The 25140-nt window shown below is 48.1% G+C and overlaps 1 protein-coding gene across 2 annotated transcripts; it reads right to left on the minus strand.

Annotated features, from left to right (window-relative positions):
• Positions 1–867: 867 nt before the first annotated feature.
• SYDE2 (synapse defective Rho GTPase homolog 2) lies at positions 868–23558 on the minus strand. 2 transcript variants are annotated; one of them, XM_054072447.1, is made up of 8 exons: positions 23274–23558; positions 18759–19484; positions 12523–13622; positions 10634–10760; positions 7217–7398; positions 6191–6422; positions 4025–4083; positions 3312–3441 (listed from the first exon to the last, which is right to left on the minus strand). In XM_054072447.1, the coding sequence occupies exons 1-7, from the start codon at positions 23386–23388 to the stop codon at positions 4073–4075; spliced, it is 2493 nt and encodes an 830-aa protein (XP_053928422.1). In that variant the 5' UTR covers positions 23389–23558; the 3' UTR covers positions 3312–3441; positions 4025–4072. The 2 variants fall into 2 exon arrangements, with proteins under 2 accessions (XP_053928421.1, XP_053928422.1); XM_054072446.1 differs by lacking the exon at positions 4025–4083 and having other exon boundaries at positions 868–3441; positions 23274–23557.
• Positions 23559–25140: the final 1582 nt, after the last annotated feature.

Raw genomic sequence — 25140 nt, forward strand, 5'->3', positions numbered from 1 at the left:
AAAATGTCTCATTAAAGGAGGATTTCTAAGATACAAAATGTGTTCCACAAATAGTTATAACTCAACCATCCTCATGGGTCCCTTCCAACTCAGAACATCCTATGACTCTATGATTAACAGCAAACGTTTCACTCGAATAATACCAATACTTTGCTATATCTTAACAAATTACCATATTAACATAAAACAAATTAACATATTAACATTAATAAGGTCAGGCTGGATGGGCCTTGGGCAGCCTGATCCAGTGGGAGGTGTCCCTGCCCATGGCATGGGGGCTGGAACTGGATGCGCTTCAAGGTCCCTTCCAACCCAAACTATTCTATGATTTTATGATAATAACTAATATTCACATTAATATCATTTATCAAGTCATTGATTTCCTGTTAACACATTAGAGCTGGCAGAGCAGGGCACTGCTGCACCAAGAGACAGAACTTGCCTGAAGAAAAGTACTCAAAAGGTGCTAATTTGCATCATTTATGTTGTTATAAACAATGAAAACTTAATATTCCATTTATCAAATAACTTTAAATGTAGACATCTCACACGCAGTGCAGCGTTCAAAAGCATCAGCATCCTGCAATAAAACGCTGCCACAACACTGGTTCGAGCTTCCTTGCGGTATTATTCCTTTATATTTAGTAGCGTTTGGGTCCTTTTTTTCAATGATATAACTGAAACACTGGGTTAAACCTAGAAAAGACAATAGAACAGATCATCTTCTGAGAATTTAAATGGCTTCATAGAATTAACTCCCACGTGCAGCCGGTACAAACGTACGGCACCAGCTCAGACAGGCTTAAACGATCACTAACTCAGCTCGGTCAAACTTGGATTTTAATTCAAATTTTATTTAGAATTTAAATTTATAGTTTAAAAAGGATGCACATTCTGTAGGTATAAAAGTTTAAAAAAATACATTGATTTATTGATAAATGCCTCGGGTTAAATTTACATTTTCATACATTATCATTATATCGCAATAATCGTTTTGCATCTTTTAACACTTAAAAAATAAATTAATGGGATTGAATAAACCATTTGGAATCATGCTAAGAGAATTCCTTAGAGAACAGGGGCGAAGTTGGCCAGAGCGATTCTTTATTCCTCACTACTGTAAATAAATAACTCTTCAATTAAGCAATACGAGGACGTACAAGTTGGCAGAGCAGCACTTACCCATGGGGTGAACGGAAACCATGGTGAGATGCCACCATCATGCCAAAAGATGAAGACAATGAAGTCCTACCCTGCTGACCAACAGTGAGTCTGTGTTTGACCTCTCAAAACATATCACCCTCTCCTGCCCGAATCCCCCCCTTCCTCACCGGGGGAGACCTGGGAAGGACAAGGAGTGACCGTGTCTCCTTTAGGAAGAAATGTTTTGCTGTGAGGGTGGGGAGGCCCTGGCCCAGGGTGCCCAGAGCAGTGGTGGCTGCCCCATCCCTGGAGGGGTTCCAGGCCAGGTTGGATGGGGCTTGGAGCCCCTGATCCGGTGGGAGGTGTCCCTGCCCATGGCAGGGGGTGGGACTGGATGGGCTTTGAGGTCCCTTCCCACCCAAATCATTCCATGATCTGTATGCAGTGTGGTAACTATTTTCAATTAAACCAAGAACGTGTTTCCTTAACATGAAATGTTAATTCCTCACCATAAACGACTAAAGATAAAAGATGATTAGAGAAAGTGGTGACAGCTGCATCTCGTAAGGTCAGATGAGCTGCAATCCTACCCAAACTCCCCAAGAGTGACATCACTCAACCCCTTCAGCCTCGTGGAACAACTCCGGTTTCCATTTGGGGAGATGAATTTAAAAGACTCGGGGAAAAATCTAACTGCCTTTGAGCAGAACTTTGAGTCTTGCGTCTCCAGAGAGGGCTCAGACATATCCACCTCCCAGAGGCCACCCAAAGGTACCTCCAGCTCTGGAGGGAGAAACAGAGTATTGAAATATCAAGAGTGACTTAACAGGTTACAAGAAGAAAACAAGTTTTTGAAAAGTAAATACCTTCCAGACCTTCTTTATATATGAAAAAACGTGGAGGAAAAAAACCAAAGAGACGAAAAAAAAGGAGAGAAAGAACGGTGGGGGTGAGACAGAGAAATAACAGCACCTGCGAACCGATGCCCTGCAACACAAGGTCATTCACATTAATCATTCACCCTGCCTTCTCTCCGGCCACGTTTCCATGCATAAATCCAGTGCCACGTTACCCATGGGGTAGCTCCATCGCGGCCTCACTGGACACATCTTCCCACGAAGAGGGACGTTTCGTAAATCTGAGATCTTTCTCCTTTGCAAAGGCAGCTACAGCCACATGCACATTTATACACAGATATATACAAACTAGGTTAGAAAAATATTTAATTTTTGCTTGTTTAAATAATTATTGAAAAGTGTTAATAAAGGAATACATTAATATTTGTACAATTAAAACTTTATATATAAATATTTTATATATATATATAAAGCATTTTTCATAGCAGCCATTGCATATATAGTAAAATGAGTCTATCTGAAGTCTGTGCTGCAAAAGTCAGGCCAAGCAGCGTTCATCGTCTTCCAAGAGGAACATCTGTACCGTAGCCAGGATTTAAGGAATGAGGATTTCTGCTGCTGCTGACAGCAGTGATGTTGCTTTATCTTCTGCCAGGTATTGCCCAGACTGCCTAAGTGCAGAGAATTTGTAGGGAGAAACGCCACTATGTGGAACCACCTCAGGCTTTCTAAGCTTGTCTCCACCACCAGAACCAGGCCAACACCTTCTTCTAACAAAAAAAAGGCAGAAATGGAATAAGAATGGCTTAATTTGTCAACGCAAGGTGGCCCGTGTCCTTACCACAGGCATCTAAGGGCATCGTCACACCTCACATGGCTGTGGGAAGCCCGGTGATGGGCACAAAGGCAGTAGGAGGAGGTGTCATGCAGGACAGGGTTTAATAACTCATATTTAGCTTGTTTTTGTTGAGCTCCCTTTCCAGGTTTCCTATCAGAGTATCAATGCTTTCCTGCAGGTCCTTGAGGTTTGCCCTGTGATCCACCGCTGAGTCTATGGCTTGCATGGTCAAATAGCTTCGAAACGTGTGCTCCTTGGGGACGGGCTGGGGGTGTCTCACTGGGGCATCCGACTCCTCGGCTTTGCTGCTGTCATCCTCGCTCTCCGTATCTTCCAAAGGGACGTCATCGTAGTCTGCTTCGCTCAGGGAGTCTTTTGGGTTCAAGAAGTAGTTTTCCCCACAGCTGCTCCAGTCTCCGGCGTAGCGGTTGCTCGACGGGCTGTCCAGACCGGCTGGCTTTGGTCTAAGCACCCCAGACATCTCGGTACAGCTCAGATTCAGCATCTGAGGTCTCTGCCGCTTGGGTCTCAGGTAATTCAGGGACGATGGGTGCTCAGGAGATGCATTCAGATGTGCCAGTTCTTTGGCAGGCAAGGGATGTACTAGAAAAGAAGCTAAACCAGTCAGGACTAAACCCATGCCGCAAGAAGACAAGTCTACCATAGATGCCCACCACCCTCTCTCGGTGTCACACGCTAACAGCATGCATGAATACATGCAAGCTTTCAGCCAACACATTCCACCGTTGCGTTTTCTGCCACTGTTTGATATAAAATAATCAGAAAAAACACTGTAAAAGCTCAGTTTTGAGCATTCATGCCAGATTCAAATTGCAACGGAAAAGCCCATTTCACAGTAGCAGAACCTCCCAGAGCACAGCTTCAAGTCACTGTGTGAATTCATCACCATCCAGCTCTGGGTCAAAGCAAAGCAAACAGCTCAGCTCACAACACTTTGTCCAGGCTGAAGGGGTAACAGAAAGCAAGCACGGCAAAGGAGGTTAAAACAGAACAAAAATACCACTGCGGAGAACCACCTCAAGAAGCTGAAGACGCACCAAGCGTTGAACTTTTGAGCTTCTCTTTTCGCCCTCTGCGCTATCGAAAGAAGCTCATTTGCATGGATTTTCTAAGCAGCCACAACCCCATGTCAGCCATACTCAAACAGGTTTGATGGCAGCGTTACCTGAGCTCACGATTACCCCGCACAAGTTACTAACATCCTCCTCCACCGCTACTGGCTTCCTGCGGTGAACAGCACAGATATTTTTACTTACCTGTGCCTATTAAACGTCTGAGCTACAAAACTTTCGTTTCATGCAGACCGTTACCTCTTGTGATTCAAAACAGAGACTTTCTCTTCCTGTTTGCTGTTGAAAACACGGCGCGCACAAACCTGTGCAGCCCAGAATCTCACCCTCTCCTTCTCAGACTCCTCACACACAAGCACAACGGTTCAGTCCTGAACCCAACGCTTCTCCTGGAGCTGCATTACAGCTCTCTCCAGGGGTTTTAGCCTTAATTTACATCTTGCACAGTAACAGGCAATAACCATAGAATGGTTTGGGTTAGAAGGGACCTTAAAGGTCATTCAGATCCACCCCCTGCCATGGGCAGCAACACCTCCCACTGGATCAGGGGCTCCAAGGACCATCCAACCTGGCCTTGAACACCTCCAGGGATGGGGCAGCCACAACTTCCCTGGGCAACCTGGGCCAGGGCCTCCCCACCCTCACTGCAAAGAACCATCACTGCTTTATTTCCCTTCCTCACTCTAACAAAAGCCCTTCTGTTCCAACTCTGCTCCCTTAAGATGAAGGGCATGGGTTAACAATAACTTGCCAGTATTACCCGGTTTAATTGAACAAGGACTATTTGTTGCCGGTTGGGAAAATACGGAAATCAAAGTATTGCACAACGTGTTGATTATCAAGCTGTCTCAATCTACAGGAGATTAGAAGTAACAGACCAGCCAGCGATCACTCCACTGGGTCCAGCCACTCTGCCTAACACACACAGCGTTCACCTACTTACATTTGTGTTTTACCTCCCTTTTAACACCACATTCTTGCAAGGCGAGGGATAGCGTTCAGTTCTCCCTTCAAGCTGAAGGAAAACTCTCCTGGATAAGCTGGAGGAGTGGGCCTGTGTGAATCTTATGAGGCTCAAAAAGGCCAAGTGCAAGGTTCTACACCTTATTCAGGGCAATCCACATTTCAAACCAGGTGGGGGATGATGTGATTGAGCACAGCCCTGTGGAGAAGGACTGGGGATGCTGACTGACAAGAAGCTCGACAGGAATGGGCCATACAAGCTTGCTGCCCAGAAACCAACTGTGTCCTGGGCTGCATCCAAAGCAGCGTGGCCAGCAGGGCGAGGGAGGGGATTCTGCCCCTCTATTCTGCTCTCGTAAGACCCCACCTGGATTATTATGCCCAGTTCTGGAATACTCAATATAAGGAGGATATGGAGATGTTGGAATGGGTCCAGAGGAGGCTACAAGGATAATCCGAGGGCTGGAGCAACTCCCATAGGAGGACAGGCTGAGAGAGTGGGGGTTGTTCAGTCTTGAGAAAAGGCTCCAAGGAGTCCTTAGAGCAGCTTCCAGTGCTGAAAGGGGCTCCAGGAAAGCTGAGGAGGAGCTTTTCACAAAGGCCTGGAGTGACAGGATGAGAGGGGATGGCTTAAAATTGGAAGGGGGTAGATTTAGATTACACATTAGGAGGAAATTCTTCACAATGAGGTGGGGAGGCCCTGGCCCAGGTTGCCCAGAGCAGTGGTGGCTGCCCCATCCCTGGAGGCGTTCCAGGCCAGGTTGGATGGGGCTTGGAGCCCCTGAGCCAGTGGGAGGTGTCCCTGCCCATGGCAGGGGTGGGACTGGATGATCTTTAAAGTCCCTTCTAAGCCAACCCATTCTATGATTCCTTACCCTTCTCCTGCCTCCTGAGGGCAGAGCTACACCCACCTGCTTCTCCTCTCCACAGCAGCCATGCCAGCAGTCACCCCCAAGGTTTCACGAATAGCATGAGCTGCCCAAACAGCTCCTGGTCTCCCTTTTCATTGTGCCTAACGATCTCTCCTTGTACCGAATGGTCTCCCTCTCACATTACACCAAAGTCTGCCATCTGGTATGGAAGCAACTAGAACAACAAACTTCTCATCAAACGAAACAACTGGACACAAAGAGTAGATTATAAAATCAGCATCATTTCTTCAGGTTTAAGAGGTGATGCCATAGCACCTCGTGTTTTGGGAATTCTAATGCTGCTCATTCACCCCTGTGAATTAACTGTCACACAGTCAAAACACCCAGGTTTGGCATTTTCCCTTGATCAGATTAATGAAAAGGTACCTGGCCACAGCTGGAGTAAATAGTGAAGGACTTCTATGTGTTTTTTGAAGTCCAGGGCACTTGCAAGCTCTTCTGAGTCTGTGAAGACTCTGTTGTTGTGGTTGGTGGTCTCCTGCCTCTGGCTCAGTAACACAGGCCCAAAGCACACGGCCAAATTCTGGCACGTCATCTTATTCACTTCGTGGTAAGAAGCCACCAGCTTCAGGTGATCCAAGAGCATCTTCAGGGTAGCCTAAAAGAACAAAATACAGCTCAGGAAACAGAACACAAGATGAAGGTGGTGCTGACACCTCAACACCTGGTCAGCAGGAATAGGGAAGGGATTGTTCTCCTGCGCTGGTGAAGCTGCACCTCAACTCCTGGGTGCAGTTTTGGGCCTCTCACTAGAAGAAAGACACTGAGCTGCTGGAGTGTGTCCAGAGGAGGGGAACAGAGCTGGGGAAGAGTCTGGAGCAGAGGTCTTTTGAGGAGCAGCTGAGGGAACTGGGGTTGTTTAGCCTGAGGAAGAGGAGGCTGAGAAGACCTCATCACTGTCTACCACTGCCTGAAAGGAGGTTGTAGGGAGGTGGGTGCTGGGCTCTTCTCCCAAGTAACGAGTGACAGGACAAGAGGAAATGAACTCAAGTTGCACCAGGGGAGGTTTAGACTAGACATTAGGGAAAAAATTCTTTATGGCAAGAGTGTCGAAGCACTGGCAGAGGCTGCCCAGGGTGGTAGTTGAATCTCCATCCCTGGAGGGGTTCAAAAAGCATGTAGATGTGGCACATGAGCCCAGCAGTGTTGAGCTGATGGTTGGACTCAATGAACCTAGAGGTCTTTTCCAACCTTCATGATTCTAAGTTAAGGCTTTACCGCACATCCTTAGGAAAGAGGAATGCATTTCCCCATGGAATTACGACACACAGAGCAGTGGACCATTGAATCAGGACACAGGTGTAGAGATTTGACACATTTTATACCCAGTATGAGAAGGTTCTTTTATCTTCTGAAGCATGCGATCACTTTGGACCTGCCATCACCACTCACCTTCTCGACATCCGGCAGGCAATCCAGAAGGGCTGCTGTGTGCTCAGAGTCACTCAGGTCATTCTCACAACCATTTGCTGTCATTTTCAAGGGATTCTTCACCATGGCATCCAGAACAGCTTCGTAGAGCTGCTTGGTTATCAAAGGAGAGGGGAGCTCTCGCAGATAGTCCTTGAGGACACCTTCACAAGAGACACAGAACAGATGACTTGAATTCCAGTGGTTTTTAGAAGCATGAAGGCACATCTTCACCCATCCCATGAGAAATCCCTCCGTGTCAGTGACAAAATGTATACTCGGGAGCAAGGGATGAGAGGATGACAGCAAAGGGGCACAGCAAACCATGGGTACGTGAGGAGTCCCCAGACAGTCAGCTAAGAGGCAGGAGGTATCTATGCAACATCCCCACAAGGCTGAGAGACATCAGCACCCCTGTCATAGCCAGTACAACTGACACAGAAATCTTTGAAGGAAACAAGACCACCTCCCCGTAGCTTTCATTTTCCTTAAAACATGCACTCCGTGCCACAAATATCCACCCATTTTAGCTAAATCACAACTGAATTCAAACACTGTGATGAGAAGTACTTCCAAGACTGAAAGGGGCTCCAGGAAAGCTGAGGAGGGACTCTGGATCAGGGGGTGCAGGGATAGGATGAGAGAGAATGGCTGAAACAGGAGAGATGGAAATGAGATCTGAGGAAGAAATATTTTGCTGTGAGGGTGGGGAGGCCCTGGCCCAGGGTGCCCAGAGCAGTGGGGGCTGCCCCATCCCTGGAGGGGTTCCAGGCCAGGTTGGATGGGGCTTGGAGCCCCTGAGCCAGTGGGAGGTGTCCCTGCCCATGGCAGGGGGTGGGACTGGATGGGCTTTGATGCCCCTTCCAATCCAAACCATGCTTCGATTGAACATTGAGATATTTTCTTTTTTCCTTAAGCGAAATATTAGCAAGAGATGCTGACTTTTATCTTAACACCTCCCACCGGATCAGGTTGCTCAACCTGGCCTCCAACACCTCCAGGGATGAGGCACTCATGACTTCTCTGGGCAACCTGGGCCAGGGCCTTTGTTTCAGCTGTGCTTTTTCTTTTGGAGGGGGAGGCTGAAATCGGAATCGCCTTCAAGTAGGAAACACAGCTCCATAATCACATCAAGCTTATCCAGCCAAAACACTCACAAATGTCTATTAATAACCATTTAGGAAGAATTCCTGTAATAGCATCCACAGTCACAGGACGACCACCTGCCAAAGAGCTTTCTCCTCTGTAGCCCTGAACAACAGGAGAGTTTGGGAGCCACAAATGCCCCTTGACCTTTCTAAACCCTTTTGCTACTCACTCAGCTAAATTAGCCCTCCAAGAGGCTGCTGTTATTTTTCTTCTCCACAGATCTACGCTTCCCGCTGCTGCCAGCCCACAAACACATTCCCCTTGACCAAACCACACGCAGCAAATGTAGGCAGCAAGCAGAAACTCCTGTCCACTTCATTAATTCCTCATTTTCTGCACCCAGTGATCTGTTAAAAGCATCGCATGCTTTACACAGAGAGATGAATTCACGTGGATGCGAACAGACACGAGGCAACAACACTGACCACAGGTCAGATCCGAAAACTGGCTGCATGCTTCACTTTGGGCCACGAGCACACTAAATTGTGTGTAAGGCTGTGCCAGTCCCAAGAGCATTTCTCAGGCAAGGTTTAATCATTAAATGTTCCTTCTTTAGCCTCTGGAGAGCTGTCAAAAAAAATATCTTTTTAATCTCTTGGAAAAGCAGCACTACTCAAATTTCAAACAGGACACGAGGCAGCACTTCAAATCAGCCAAGATTTATGCTGAGGATTCATATTTTATGGAACACATGTTTTGGCTCCTAAAAGCATGAATCATGCACATCAGCCTCAGCACTGCAAACACAGCAGTAACACATCAGGAAAGACATTCCCTCTCCCCAAGCACATGCGAGTGAGGTTCTGTGGGCTCTTTACTTGCTAGCACTGAGCATGGTGGGTACCTCAGGTCTGTCAGTGCAGACCATGGACTCATGGAACAGTTCGGATTGGAAGGGACCTCAAAGCCCATCCAGTTCCAATCTCCTCCCATTGGGCAGGGACACCTCCCTCTGGAACAGGTTGCTCCAAGCCCCATCCAACCCGGCCTCGAACACCTCCAGGGATGGAGCAGCCACAACTTCTCTGGGCAACCTGTGCCTCACCATCCTCACAGGACAACATTTCTTCCTGATATCTCATCTAAATCTCTCCTCTTTCAGCTTAACACCATTCTACTCATCCCATCCCTGCATTCCCTGATCCAGAGCCCCTCCCCAGCGTTCCTGGAGCCTCTTTCAGTCCTGGAAGCTGCTCTAAGGTCTCCCTGGAGCCTTCTCTTCTCCAGGATGAACAACCCCGTAATATCGTCTATTACCACTTTGTGTAATTATGAAGTGTAATTAACAAAATACGCTGAAATGAAATAAACCCCAAACAGCGTGCAACGGTACTGTACTGGACGCCGGATGGTACAGAGAAGGCTTTGGCAAAGAACATTCAAACCCTGCCTACCCTTATTGCATTTTCCACCCCTGGATATGGAGGAAATGAATGCTCCTGCCAATTTCCTGGAGCAATTGGTTTGCTCAGTGACGCCTGAAATGAGCTCCACTTTGGTTTACATAACACGTATCAATAGTTATAAAACTGTTCCACTTTTAAGTAAACAACCCCCCCCCAACAACAACTTGCTCCAGTTGTGCATGCAACTCCTGTGTAAATGCTCATGTAAGGAGCTGATAGAGACGCGCTTCCTAAGAATTCCCAGTCCTGCAGTCCCAGTCCTTCCCACCTTCACCAGCAGCTTCTGGAGGGCCACTCCAGTGAGCAGGAGAAAGCTGCTACTTAGTTATGGTTTAAACGAAGCAAATGATCCAACGACAGCATCTTCCTGCAGCTCTAACCAGTCTGCACAAGATGATGGGACGGCCGCTTCCAAAATCCCACATTCGCTAACGTAAAGGGAGGACAAGGGGTTGCTCTGAGATGGCTCTTGGATCACATGTTGTACAGCAACACCAGCACAGTGGATGCGTCCGGTCACAACTGAAGTCTTTCAAGATTGGCTCCAATTCAAACCGACAGCAGAGGTTTAACCCAGGGACCTCGGCTCCTTTCAGACGTCCAGTTCCCTTTGAGGCTGGCGAAGCAGATCCTGAAAGCGGCTCCTTCCATGCCCTCCTGCCTCCAAACCTGTTTCATATTTACACCCCACAGGGTTACTGCACTCATTCCTACCTTACCTTCAGCAACACAAAGCAGGAGGTTAAATGACAACAGAAACCAGCTCAGAGCACAACTTCACCTTTTAGAAGGTTAAGAACGCAGCACAATTCTGTACTAAAAGCAAAGCAAGTGAATGTGTTACCTGTTATGACATTAATGTCTGGGTACTGGCTTTCACAGAGTGTCACAGCCTTGCTATCCCTCTCAAATGCCTCTCGAAGCTCCTTCTTAACCGCCGCTGAGCCACATAACCGGTACAGACCCACCACCTAGGAGCAGAAACAACGGTCACGCATCAGTGCCAATACCTGACAGCATGCTTTGTTTCATCCAGGAAGCAAAAAGAGAACAACCGTTTGGAAACGCATGTTAAGGAAACTCAAAGAGTGCAAACCGTGAACACCACATTAATTTTACTTTATTTCAATGAACTCTACAGGCAGGTGCACTGAGCAGGGAGTCCAAAACTCACTCAAAAGACATAAAATATACCCAAATAAGCCATAACACAGGCTGTACTGACTTAGCCAATGCAAAACTAAGACTGCAAATGAGAGTATCTTGTTGGCCATTTATTAATTCCTATTTAAATAAATGGAATGTTACCCAATGGAATTTGTACTCCCTCTTTCCCAGGACCAAAAATGATGTAGTATTTGCCTAAGCCAGTTTCTTTTCACTCTGAAGTTGTCTAACACCGTGTCTGAAGTTCAGGTGGAGATGCTGTACCACACCAGAAGTCAACAGACTATACGAAAGCCAAAGATGTCAGACAAGCACAAGGTCAAACCAAGAAGTTAACAGTATATTTTGGGGGTTTGGCTCTCCCTGTGCCAATAGGCAAATTAGATTTCATGCTCAAAAGCATCAGGTACATCCAGACAATTCAGATCTCATTCGCTTCATTACCACTGTTGCCTCGATTACCCATTATCATTTGCATGACTTGGTGCTAATAAGCCCAAATTAAAATGCTGAAACCATGGAAAGAAGAAATTTTCTCTTTTTCACTGATTTCCATCGTGTGTGTTCAAGGCCAGGTTGGATGGGACTTGGAGCCCCTGATCCAGTGGGAGGTGTCCCTGCCCACGGCAGGGGGTGGAACTGGATGAGCTTTAAGGTCCCTTCCCACCCAAACCATTTTATGATTCTAAGTTAGCAGAAACACCCACGATAAGAATCACACAGTTTTGATCAGGAGTGACTTCTAGCAAAGCAATTGCACAGAAATACCATTTCTGTCTGTATTTTGCCACCTACGTTATAAACAGCGGAGTTCACCCCATAGCACCTGGAACGACATCCAATCTGCCAGCAACTTAAAGCAGCAACAGTGGGATGTAAAATGACTTCTCGATTTCACCAGAGCAACAACAGGCATAAAGGAAACCGAGGCGGAACAGCACGCAGGAGTCCTCCCACCAGGTTCAAATTAATCGCCCAGGAGAACATCTAACCTTACAGCTGTGCATCCTTCTTCCCAACAGACTTCTTGTCTCGCATCCATAACTGGGGATTTGTTTTCATACCTCATTTCTCATGCTGGGGTGTCCTGTACTGGGACAGGAGTTGGACCGGATGATCCTTGTGGATCCCTTCCAAGTCAGGGCATTCTATGATTCTATGAGCTGGCTTTGGGTAGTAGGGGACATTATACCCTGATTTTGGAGGCAGACACAATACGCCCTTACAGAGGATCCATGCCTTGGGACTCAGGCATTTTCAGATTCTCAGCTCAGCTCTGCTTTGGAGGGTGACTGCACGCTGGGGGCAGCGGGTTCCTTTCACCATCCCTAGTCCTAAAGCATGACTGTAAGCAAGCACACAATCTTTTTCATAAAGGCCGAGTTGGAAGCACTGACTTCACATGGTCCCGTTATGGTTCCCACTAAGCAGCAGCAGCAGCAAAGCAAAATATGACAACAAAAGTGCTTTTAATTTCCCTTTTCCCGTCCTCTCTGCTCACGCTCTGCAACAACAGCTGTCCCAACACAGAAACATGAACAAAACCGATTAAAAGATGCACAGTACCTGACAGCCTCTCTTTTCGATCTCCAGAATGCATTTCTGCATCAAAAGTGGCACCATCAAGCCAGCATTTTCCTTCTCCACAACTTTCCGAGCCTCTACGCCGAACACGACAGGCTCGCGATCTGCATTGAGACCATCCAGAGAGTTCTCCCACTGCTCCATGAGCGACAGCTTGACATAAATAAGTCCCCTCGGTTCCAGCTTGACAGCCAGCTGATGTGTTTTTGTCACTCGGAAGAGAGTGGGAAGGGCCACAGTTCCGTGACAGCACACACGATTTTTCCGTGGGGTGGGCTCCCAGCTGAACACCACCAGCTTTAAGTGCTGAGCATTTTCAATCTCGATGTTGAACGTGTGGTCCATATCCAGGAACGCTGTCCTACACGTAAGCAAGGCTGTTCTTGCTTTGTTTACCGAGTCAACCTGTATTGCACAAAAGACATCTTTTGAGTCTATCCTTGGTGGTTTTAAGTCTTCAGCGCCATAAAAGTGAATGCTCATGAGTCCAGAGATGTACTGAGAGCACTTGGGTTGGTCAGAGAAGTTATAGTGTCTGAAAGCATCAATATCTATTTCGGTTTTACCACTGTTACTTGGCAGGCTCTCCTTTCCTTTCCCACACTTGCCTTCCTGCCCAAGTTTACCTGATTTTGTTATAAGTTCAGGAGAGTCGCCGTCACTGAGGTAACCACCTTTGTTGAAGGATTTGGAGCTCCTCGAGCTTTTCTTTTTGTAGGTGTGTTGCGACGACACGCTGCTGTCCAGATGGTAACGACTGATCACATTCCTGCTAGCAGTGGTGGCTGAGCTTCCAGAGGACGCCAAAGAAACCATATGGTTTGTATCCCGGCAGCTGCCTTTCAGCAGGGAAGGAGGGTTATCTGAACTAGTATGGCTAGAAGTTCCCTTGACACTCAGCTTCCTGCTCAGCTCTGGCAGCTTCTTCATTTTCATGGAAAGCTTCCTCACAGTCCTGGGAGATTTGATCCTATCAGGGAAAGGCCAATTGATTGATCCACTTTTCTTCAGAGGGCTGGGACTCGGAGGAGAAACCTCTGTTGAGGGGACATCAGCCTTGTGTGCAAGTGCAACTCCAGACCCTTTAGGAGAAAAGAGAAGGAATAATCATTTTCCGTAACAGTGAATGTGCAGAGCAGTGTTTTATTGACAGAAACGTGTTTAAATCAGAATCATTTAGTGCTTATTTTTTATGCAAGCTTAGGAAACAAATACAGAACAAGTTAGAGAAGAAACAAAATTTACATTATATTTGATACCAGCAACCAGGGTTTCAAGATAGTTACGAATACGCCATTATTCCAGCTATAAGATGCTGTTTTAAAGATAAGATGCCAGCTGACAGGTGCCAGCATGACAAGTTTTAGGCAAAGGAGAGGTTATCATCATAGGATCAATCATAAAATCATGGAATGGTCTGGGTTGGAAGGGACCTTAAAGCCCATCCAGTTCCACCCCTGCCATGGGAAGGGACACCTCCCACTAGATTATGGTGCTCATTTCTTCAGGAGCAAAGCGAAGGAATAATCATTTTTAAACCATTTAGTAACAGCAGTTTGCAGCAAAGGAGAAATAAATCTTGAGCTAAGAGGTAACCACGTTGATTTGTCCTAACTCGATAAACATAATCCATTCAGACAAGCATCGTTCATTCATCAGTCAGCTGTTCAGGAGCACTCAAAGCTGGGCTCTGCTGACTTGCTCAGCCAAATTTAGCAGTTCAGAGTCAAAAGCCAGATTTGTTCTGCTTTCTGGAGATGAAAAGGCCAGAAACTGCATATACACAAACGAGCGATCTCACTCACTGCATTCAGCTCCATCTATTTGTGCTGTAACCCCCCCTCCCAGCAGCTGCATTCCCGGGGCACAGGTGCTGCAAAACCAGTCTTAAATGGGAAAATACTGGAATACAACAAATGCACCTTTGTCAATGAATCATAGAATGGTTTGAGTTGGAAGGGACCTTAACGATCACCCAGTTCCAATCCCCCTGCCATGGGCAGGGACACCTCCCAATGGATCAGGTTGTTCCAAGCCTTATCCAGCCTGGCCTTGAACCCCTCCAGGGATGGGGCAGCCACAACTCCTCTGGGCAACCCGGGCCAGTGCCTGAACAACCCCAACTCTTTCAGCCTGTCCTCATAGCTACAGCCCTCAAATCGTCTCCGTAGGCTCCTCTGGACTTGCTCCAACTGTTCCATGTTCTTCCTGTGCTGAGGACTCCAGAACTGAATGCAAGACTTCAGTGAGGTCTCATGAGAGCAGAATAGAGGCAGAATCCCCGCCCTGCTGGCCGTGCTGCTTTGGATGCAGCCCAGGACATGGCTGGTTTCTGGGCTGAGAGCGCACGCACGTTGCCGGCTCCGTGTAAATTTTAGCAGCTCCCAAGAGGACGGCTGCAGCCTCGCCTGCACAGGCTCGGGTACCACGGAGCGTCTAAGCACCCTGCATGGTACGATTACCCCGAGCAGCTCAGAGAGACTCAAACATCTTTATCCATCCATCCATCACCACTCCTTGCTAAGCCACAAACCCAGGTTCACACCATGTAAAAAGAGATCAAGCAGCATTGTTTTCACAAGATACTCAGCAAGTTATACTTCATAGAGCTTTCTTTTACCTATTTCTCAAAGGATTTAATTCTAAACTCATCATCTCCAGTCCCGACTACCATACAGCAAGTGATTTTTATGAGTCCCCTGTTCACCCAAATTAATTTTCACCACTCAACTATAATCTTACCTTTTATACTTTACAGTGGGAGGTGTCCCTGCTCATGGCAGGGGTGGAACTGTATGGGCTTTGAGGTCCCTTCCAACCCAAACCATTCCATGATTCTTTACTTAGCTTAAATGGTTAAACCAGACAATCTGGTCTGTGTGGTTTTGGTTTCTCCCTCCCCAAAAAACCCTACGAAGATTCCCTCCAGCCCCAACAGAAGTTTGGCTTTAATAACTTCTGCAGCTGTTCAAGAAGATCTTTATAAAAGCAAGTTCCAGTTATGAAGAATAAAAGCACAGAATCTGTTTTCCAGAGCAACAGAGGAAAATTCATGCAGCCCTGCATCCCACGGCAGTGGTTCTCTTGCAGGGCAAGGGCTATTTCTAGCACGCCCGCTGTGCTTTTCTGGCAAGCAGCTAGTTAGAAATGTGGTGTTTGATAAACATGGACAAAGCCTTCCCTTGTGCTGCAAATCGCCGCACGGTCCCAACTGCTGGGCTGGCCCAGAGCGTGCTGCAGTGAGCTGTGCCGTCAGCTCGCTAACATCCATCTTTCCTTCCTGTCCAGAGCCTCTGGCACGGGCTTGGAAAAGCAGGCCAGCCAATTAAACTTCCCCTCAGCTCGTTAAAACCTAAGAGTCAGCCCAACCCTTTGATTTTTAAGTCCAACTTCTGCTGCGTTCAGCCCCAAAGAGTTAAAATGAAATATGTGGCTGGGAGGAACCTAACAGCGGAGTATTATGCAGGATGGAATTCCCACCAGCACCCAGCCACATGTTGTCCCACTAAAGCCAGCAATGTGCCGAGCTATGCACGCAATTTTAAACAGCGGACACGACAGCTCTGTACAAGCTGAGCCGTAGCTCAGCCTGGTAACATCTCACCTCGCAGCCTACTTGGACATGGTTTAGGGAGTGTTAGGAATGGTTGGACTTGATGATCCAGTGGGTCCCTTCCAACCTGGTGATTCTGTGATTCTGTGATTCTACCCATCCCACAGAGCCTTCTCACAAGGGTGCTAGAGGAACGGAGTTGTGTCTTGTTCCTTCGACCAAGTTACACGGCTGTGCTGCAAACAGATTCCTCGCCGTCCCTGTGCCCACTCGCTCTGCCACTGCACATCCCATCCAAGCACTTAGACTTTAAAAATATCATCATGGAAGGATGGTAGGAGTGAAACATGAAACACAAGAGGCACCTCTCATTACCACAGCAGCAAGGGATGTGGAGGAATGCTTCACCATGAGGGTGGGGAGGCCCTGGCCCAGGGTGCCCAGAGCAGTGGTGGCTGCCCCATCCCTGGAGGGGTTCAAGGCCAGACTGGATGCGGCTTTGAGCCCCTGATCCAGCGGGAGGTGTCCCTGCCTATGACAAGGTCGGTTGGAATTGGATGGGCTTTAAGGTCCCTTCCAACCCAAACCATTCTATGATTCTATGTGATGCACTTGACTATATATATAAAAATATATGAATATATATATGATTTATTTGGGTTTTTTACAGTGAGAACAATCAACCAATCACTGGAACAACACCCCCAGGGACATGGTAGAGTACCCATCACTGAAGGTTTTCAAGATGCAACTGGCCAGGGTGCTACGTAATCTCATCTAGGCTCCACTTCCCATCAAAGGATGGACCAAACGATCTTCTGAGGTGCTTCCCAACCTAAGCTCTTATACACCTTTCCTACATTTACCTTATGCTTTCCGTAAGCTTTAGCAGTATGAGTAAAACAACAAAAAAAAACCAAATAAAAAAACAAACCCAAAATAGCTTGAGAGGGACAACGGAATCCACGTCAAAGCTGAACCTTGAACACCTCCAGGGATGGGGCATCCACAACTTCTCTGGGCAGCCTGGGCCAGGGCCCCCCCACCCCCTCAGGAAAATATTTACAGGCAATATCTACATGCTGCTATGTTTGGGAAGACTCACAATAACTCAATTCTATCGTTTATTTTTTCTTAGTCTTTTGGCTACAGACTCTCTCAAAAAAAAATACGACAAATAAAAGAATCCATGAGCATTTTCTCTCTGCCAAGTTGGAAATCCAAATCAGGCAGCAATGTTTGAAGTTTTAAAGGTAAAATTGATCCTGTTATCCATAGAAGAAAACAGCAAATGACAAAATGATCTACTACCTATTTCGTTGGCTTTTATAGTGCTCCACTTTTTTCTGTCATTGCTTCTTAAAATGTGACACATTGCTTCTTAAAATGTGACACTAACCAATACTGACATGTATAAATCATATCGATAAGAAAGGTGAGCAGCCTTGTCTCCAAAGCTGTAATCGCTGATTTGTCAGGAGTTACTGCTTCATGTCCCTAGCCCTCTAGGAACACAGACATCTATTTCCTTGCAGCTGTATAACTCAAATTCCTAACACAAATAAAGTTAAATTGGCCATGTTGCCCTTCACGCAGTAATTTTGCATGGATGAGCTGTCAATTTAAGTTTGACTGAAAATAACTGTAAATACTTTAACTGGATTAAGAAGAACAACTAAGCTATTTCTCCACAGTAAACCCAGTTACTGGGCAGCAGGGAGCCACTTCATCATCAATTCATCTGTTCAATGTGATCACTATTCAATACATGCAAAGGGAGAGCTGCATTCGATGTACCTTAACGAACTCAACACTTAACAAACCAATGAGGGAAAACCCACAACACTTCTCTCCTGGTTCCAGCAGACACTTTCAATGGGCAATTTTGCTTTCAGAAGTAAATATTTCTTCAATATGAAAACAAGGTGTTTAGAAGACAGGTAGATGAGGTGCTCAGGGATACGATTTAGTAGTGGACAGGTACGGTTGGAATTGATGATCTTAAACGTCTTTTCCAACCGAGGGATTCTATGATTCCATTTGGACTTTCTCCTTCTTACATAAAGGGATTATTTTTGTAAAAAGAGCAGTCACCTAAATATTTAGAGATTAACCACCTAAACTGGGGTCAAACTGCTTGCGGGACACACACGCATGACTTTCTATAACAACCACACTTACTGACCTCTCCAAAGCACAAATAACTCAGATGATGACAAAACCCCACCTAAGAACACAGTATTTCATCAACCTTGCAGACAAATACAACTGGTCTAAGTATTTAATGCAGCTATAAAGAGAGTCATTTCTACACAAATGCCCAATAACGGGATGGGGCTTTGAGCAAGGTGACCTAGGGAGGGTGTCCCTGCCCACGGCAGGGGGTGGAACTGGATGGGCTTCAGTGTCCCTTCCAACCCAAACCATTCTGTGAGCCTATGAATAACTTTAATACACTTTGATACTGAAAATATGCTTTATATCTGCAGCATTTCTACAAAAAGAACAAACTGTGAGCTCCCAGAAGAGAAAACTGTTTTTTCTTCTGCTGTTGGTGCACTTTCTTTGGTCCCTTTCAACCCAAACCACTCTATGATTCTATAAGAACAGTTTACTATTCCTCTAAAAAGGAACAGAGGACACTTACGTTCCCAAATCCTCTTACCTGTTGAAGGGCACTTCAAGGCAGGACTGTCCTCTGCTGCTGGCACAGCGGGAGCCTTGCAGGCAAATCTCTGCCGGTGCTGCTGCACGTGCTCCCCAGGATGCACGGCATCGGCCTGACTCCCTTCGCTGGGCTGAGCAGTCCAACCGTCCCCTGCGCTATCCATGGAGCGTGGAGGACCCTTGTGGGGACTCGTGACCATCGTTGAGTCACCCCCAGGAGGGGGTTTGTACCGAACTGCTGCGGGGCCTGCAGCACCAAGGCTATTCACAGCACAAAGACGGACCCTAGGCAAGTCGGGCTCGTCATCTTCAGGGATCGGGTTGTACCATATTTCTCCTTCATCATCTGCATCATTGTCCTCACCGAAGTCCAAAGCAACGCTCCTCGGTGTGGCAGGACTTGGCAGGGCACCTACAGGAGCGCAGCTTCGCGGCGGGCGCTCCCACTCCACCGGTGATGTGGAAGGAGCCCACGGCACAGCGGGTTCAGGCAGCGGGATGGGAGATTTGGGTACCGGGATAACAGCCGCCTGCGTTTCCTTACAGGAGTTTTCATCTTCTGGAGGACGAGGAGGACATCGGTGCGTGCTCTGCTGCAGCCAGCTGCGTTTCTTCGACACGGTGATGCTGGTCATCTGCGGCCTGCGCTCAGGGATGTCGCTGGCCTGGGGGGACCTGGGCTCCTTCCTGCTTCTCGAAGCGATGTAAACATTTTCTATCAAATCTGTTTCCAGACAGAAGGGCAAAAAGAGAAAGACAAAATATTTAGAATATCATTTTGCTTTTGACAGATGAACACACAAGCTGTCATATGTCATTTGCACTGGACCTCATCCAAAAGGGCAAAAGATAAGTCGGTGTGATCATAAAATGAGATTTCGGTCTGTCAAAGCGGAGTGCAGACGTAATTAAAAAAGAGTCAGGCTTGTTAGGCTGTATTTTTAACACCATGTAATTTAGATAAATGGCAGTGAGATAGCCCTGCCGAAAGGGCACGCACACTGAGACAGAAACGGCTGCTTTTTGTTCAGCTGAGTCCAGGTACAACTGGTTTGGAAAGTTGCCAAGGAGTAATTCCACCAATGAAGAAACAGTCCCTGATTTTAGTATAACCTATAGCTCAAATTGGAAAAGACCTCTAAGCTCATCCAGTCCAACCCTCAGCCCAACTCCACCGTGCCTACCAAACCATGTCCTCAAGTGCCATACCTACGTGCTTTCTGAACACCTCCAGGAATGGACACTCCACCACTTCCCTGGACAGCTTGTTCCAACACTTCCCCACTCTTTCAGTGAAGAAAGGTTTTCTAACATCTAATCTAAACCTCCCCGGTGCATTTCTGCATGGACAGCCCAAGGAGCGGTCCCAGCTCTGGTGCCATAAATAGATGGAGCATCCGAGAACTGTATTTCCACAAACAAAAATATCTGCTGCTTCCTGCATCACCGCAGAAACACAAGACTGGTTAGGACAGCCTACAATTCCCAGAACAGCGGGCTCCGAAGGAGTACAGTGTGCCTAAATATACCTCCAGTGACACATCTGGAATCAGCCTCCAGCCCCAGTGGCAGCAAACATGCAGAGCAAACCCAACTTTGTTTTTGGCATCCATCCTGTTATCTCAACAACAAACCAGCTGCGAAAGCTCATGGAAGAAACGTTAATAACCGAGTACCTCCGGCACCCTCGAACGCCCCCGCTGCTTGCAGAGACATACCAACCCATCACCCAGATTCAATCCCACCCCTTCTCCTCTCTCCAAACCAGCCAGAGGTCATGGATTGCGAACGTTCGCTGAATCTCATCCAAATGATACGCTTCCACGTAAAGCTTCCAAGTGCAGCTTTTGCAAGCGACAGCGGCGTTCGCAAGCACTGCTGCTTCCCTTTTATTTGAACTTGGCCCTAATCCTGAAAGCCCTTATGCCTCTGTTTATTTTAGCAACAAACTGTTTCACATGCAAGTATCTGCCCAGCCAACGGTTCACTATCCCAGAGCGAGTTTTCAACGTTGTAGCTGTTATAGAAACACGGCATTTTTAAATAAATACAAAACTTTTTGAGATAAACACAGGTCAGGCACATATTTTTGGGTTTAGAGCATGGTTCATACAGAAGAACGTCATCTACTCTCAACTGGCACCCAACTATATCGCATATAGTCTAAAAATATATACTAAACCGCCACGTCAACACAGAACAAGACAATGGTTCCTTCCTAAAAGGTTTGAATTGAAGAGTCAGGTATAAATATGTTGGTTAAAAAAAAGGCCACTTCACCTTCCACTCGATTTAAATAGAAATTAAATAAATCACTATTTAAATATAATATGTTATGGTAACAATACGTGTATGCTCAGAAATCAGAGCCTCAATGTTTCAGCTCAGCTGAGGTCAAACTTTATATTCTGCTTATTACGTCGGCATAGAAAATATCTCAGTATGATATCGTGCCTCGCTTTTCAGATAGCAAAGAAGAGGGGAACGACTTTTTCCAGTCTCTCCATATATGGATCAAAACAATTCATGTCTCTTCTGGCTGTAGTAACTATTTAAACACATTTTTTTTTCCCCATTAAGTTCCCTAATAAGAAGAAAATATTCCTAGGAAACGCATATTTCCTAAAAAATATAATAATTCTGTATTCAAACAGAACAACGGCAAGACTAAAAATAAATGCGTAAGCTTTAAAGTGCACCATTTACAAAAATAAGCAGCAAATGGAAGCCAAAGAACGATAAACAGTCAAACAATAAGAAAAAATGCAGGGATTCACACAAAGTAGGGGTCTAAATTCAAGAATCTCTTATTATAATGAGGAATATTTAACATCAAGAAGAGTAAGAACGGATGCGGGGGATGTTACCGCTGATGATTGATCCAGGACCTAAATTTAGATGTGCCGAAGTGCACGATTGCTGTTCACAACAAACATGAAGGTTACAAAAGAGCTGGAAAAAAGACCAAAACTTTTCCTAATGGGACTAAATCGCTGTTTAATTCTGCTGCAGACCGGCAGCTCCATCAAACCCCATCACTTCGAGGGCTTGGTTTGCATTTACTTACACTTCATAGAAGCTGGCACTTATATAAATGAAATAAATGATACAAAATAGATGAGAAGGAAAATAAAGACAACTTTTATACACGGACGACGGGCTTAAAACACCCCAAGGCAAAGTGAGCCTTTTCCCTGCCCCAGCTGGGAAGGCAGGAGTGAGCACAGCGATGGGATGCTGGAGGATGCTGTGAGACGTGGGGAAGCAGCCGCTTTTCCCTTCGGCATTCCAACCCAACCCACTCCGTTCCATCCACTAAAACATAATAATAAAGGGCAACCAACAACCCTGCAGAGATCAGATCTTTCAGAAATAGGAAAAACTGCCTTCCAAAGCACCATCACACAGACTCGCGCAGCCTCTTCTGCCGACTTTAGGAGAGTCGGTGAGCTTCCATCTGGAATTGGAACGGGTGTTTTGGCACGGGAAAGCGATGGGAAAAGCGCAGTAAAGGGACGGGAAAAGCACTAGGTCCCTGTTACACCCTGGCCATGGCTCTCTCGGACCCAACACCCTGCAGGGAACCAGCGGCCCAAACCAGTGCTCCCAGTAGGGCAGACACGGATGGGTGGGTGGGCAACCAGAGCCGGGGAGCCCGGGGACCCCCGCACAGAGGGAGAGCGAGACGTACCTGGAGTCCCCGCGCACACCGAGACCCCTGGGGAAGAAGCAGCCCCCCGTGCAACCGAGAAACCCGTGCACCGGAGCCTCCCCGTGCACACCGGAGCCACTGCACCCCCGAGCCCCCCGTGCACACCGGAGACTCCGTGCAGACGGAGCTCCCCGTGCACACCGGAGCCTCAGGGCAGTGGAGAAACCCGTGCACACCGGAGCCTCAGGGCAGTGGAGAAACCCGTGCACATAGAGACCCCCTCCTCGAAGCCCCCAGGGCACACCGAGACCCTGCGCACCGGAGCCCTCCGTGCACACGGAGCCCCCGGGTACCCAAGACCCCGCCGCCGCTGCGCAACGAAGACTCAGTGCAGACGGAGCCCGAGCAGATGCAGCCCCCGGGCACACCGAGATACCGGGAGGGTGATGGAGCCCCCGGGCACACCGAGACCCCGGGAGGGTGATGGAGCCCCCGGGCACACCGAGACCCCGGGAGGGTGATGGAGCCCCCGGGCACACCGAGACCCCGGGAGGGTGATGGAGCCCCCCCGGGCACACCGAGACCCCAGGAGGGTGATGGAGCCCCCGGGCACACCGAGACCCCGGGAGGACGATGGAGCCCCCGGGCACACCGAGACCCCGGGTACCGAAGACCCTATACCCCAGAGTTCCAGAGCATACGGAGCCCCCGGGAGGGCGATGGAGCCCCGGGCACACGGAGCCCCCGGGAGGATGCAGCCCCCGGACACCGAAGAACCCTCACCCCGGAGCCCCCGGGACAGACGGAGCCCCCGTGCCCCGGGTCCCCCCCCCCGCCCGCAGCCGCCCGTCCCCGTCTCACCGTGCGAGGCGGACCCCGCTCCGTGGCGATGCCCGCCGCCCGCCGCCGCCGCCGCCCCTCGCTGGGACCTCCTGCCCCGCAGCTTGGAGAGCGTCCTGCGCAGCGGCTCAGCCATGCCTGCCGTCCCGCTCGGCTCTCAGCGGGCGCTGCCCCGCGGGGTCCCGTCGGCTCCCGTGCTCGGCGGCGGCGGCGGGGGGGGGGGCGCGCTGCCCCATGGCCGAGCGGCCCCGCGCGCCCCGCGCCGCCGCGCGCATACCGCGCATAGCTCGGCGGGGCGAGAGGGGCGCGGGCACTGCGCATGCGCCGGCACACCACCGCCGCCCCCGCCCCCCCCCCTCAGAACGCGGGAACGCGCGCTTCGACCCCGCCCCCGCCTGAGCGCGGGAACGCGCCTTCCCCCCCTCGCCTCAACCCCGAATCCTCGTCAGACGGCGCTGGGGGAGAATAGCTGAGGGGTGGTGTTACAGCGATGGTGAAAATGCTCGCAAATAAAACTCTCTAAGGATTGTTTTGGAGGTTTAGGAAGCAAGAAGGCTTTAAGCTCAGGGCCGGGCAACGTGGGCGAGTGATGTGCATCAATCCTGTGCCACGGATAGTGAAAAACCCAGCAAAGAAAACCCCCTCAAGGGTCGGGTTTGGACTTCTAGAAAGCCATCAGCCTGTAATTCCAGGGCTGGGCAACACACAGGACTGATTTCCGTCAGTTGTGTGCGGCTGATCCCCAAAATGCCGGCAGAGACCTCTGGAAGAGGGTTTTGCCTCTCTTAAGGCTCGTTTTTGGACTTTTAGAAAGGAAGCGGCTTTTAATTGCAGAAATAGGCAACACAAGAGACTGATGTCTCTCAGTCATGGGCGACTGATCCCCAAATTACCAGCAAATAAAACTCCCTAAGGCTCGTTTTGGAGGTTTTAAAAAGCAAGCAGCCTTTAATTTCAGCGCTGGGCAACGTGAGGGAGTGATCTCCCATCACTCATGTGCAACTGATCCCCAAAATGCCAGAAAATAAAACTCTCTAAGGGTCGTTTTGGAGGTTTCGGAAGGAAGCAGCCTTTAATTTCAGCGCTGGGCAATGTGAGGGGGTGATCTCCATCACTCATGGGCAACTAGTTCCCAAAATGCCAGCAAATAAAACACCCCAAGACTCCTTTTGGAGCTTTGGAAAGCAAGCAGCCTTTAATTTTAGGACTGGGCAACGTGAGGGAGTGATCTCCATCACTGATGTACAACTGATACTGAAAATGGCAGCAAATAAAACTCTGCAAGACGCGTTTCTGAAGTTTTAAAAAGCAAGCAGCATTTAATTTCAGGGCTGGGCAATGTGAGGGAGTGATCTCCATTACTCATGTGCAACTGATCCCCAAAATGCCAGAAAATAAGACTCTCTTAAGACTCATTTTGGAGGTTTGGAAAGCAAGCAGCCTTTCATTTCAGGACTGGGCAAAATGAGGGAGTGATCTCCATCACTCATGCGCAACTGACACTGAAAATGCGGGCAAATAAAACTTCTAAGACTCATTTTGGAGCTTTAGAAAGCAAGCAGCCTTTGATTTTAGGACTCAGCAACATAGGCGATAGATCTCCACCAATCATGTGCAACTGATCACAAAAATACCAGCAAATAAAACTCTCTAAGACTCCTTTTGGAGCTTTGGAAAGCAAGCCTCCTTTAACTTGAGGACTGGACAACATGAGGGAGTGATGTCCATCGATCATGTGCAGCTGACGCTGAAAATGCTGGCAAATAAAACTCTCTAAGACTCGTTTTGGAGTTGTAGAAAGCAAGCAGCCTTTATCAGGGCTGGGCAACATGGGGGAATAGATCTCCATCAATCATGTGCGGCCAGACAAGAGCTGGTTACCAAATGT

The sequence above is a fragment of the Cuculus canorus genome, chromosome 8 (genome assembly GCF_017976375.1).
Source record: "Cuculus canorus isolate bCucCan1 chromosome 8, bCucCan1.pri, whole genome shotgun sequence".
NCBI lineage: Eukaryota > Metazoa > Chordata > Aves > Cuculiformes > Cuculidae > Cuculus > Cuculus canorus.

Coding starts and splice junctions, on each gene's coding strand:
- SYDE2 (XM_054072446.1), bottom strand. CDS start 23,388: ATGGCTGAGCCGCTGCGCAGGACGCTCTCCAAGCTGCGGGGCAGGAGG. Junction 7,399..10,633: donor AGACATTAATGTCATAACAG/GTAACACATTCA, acceptor TCTCTTGTGAAG/GTGTCCTCAAGGACTATCTG. Junction 6,423..7,216: donor GCCTGCCGGATGTCGAGAAG/GTGAGTGGTGAT, acceptor TTGTTCTTTTAG/GCTACCCTGAAGATGCTCTT.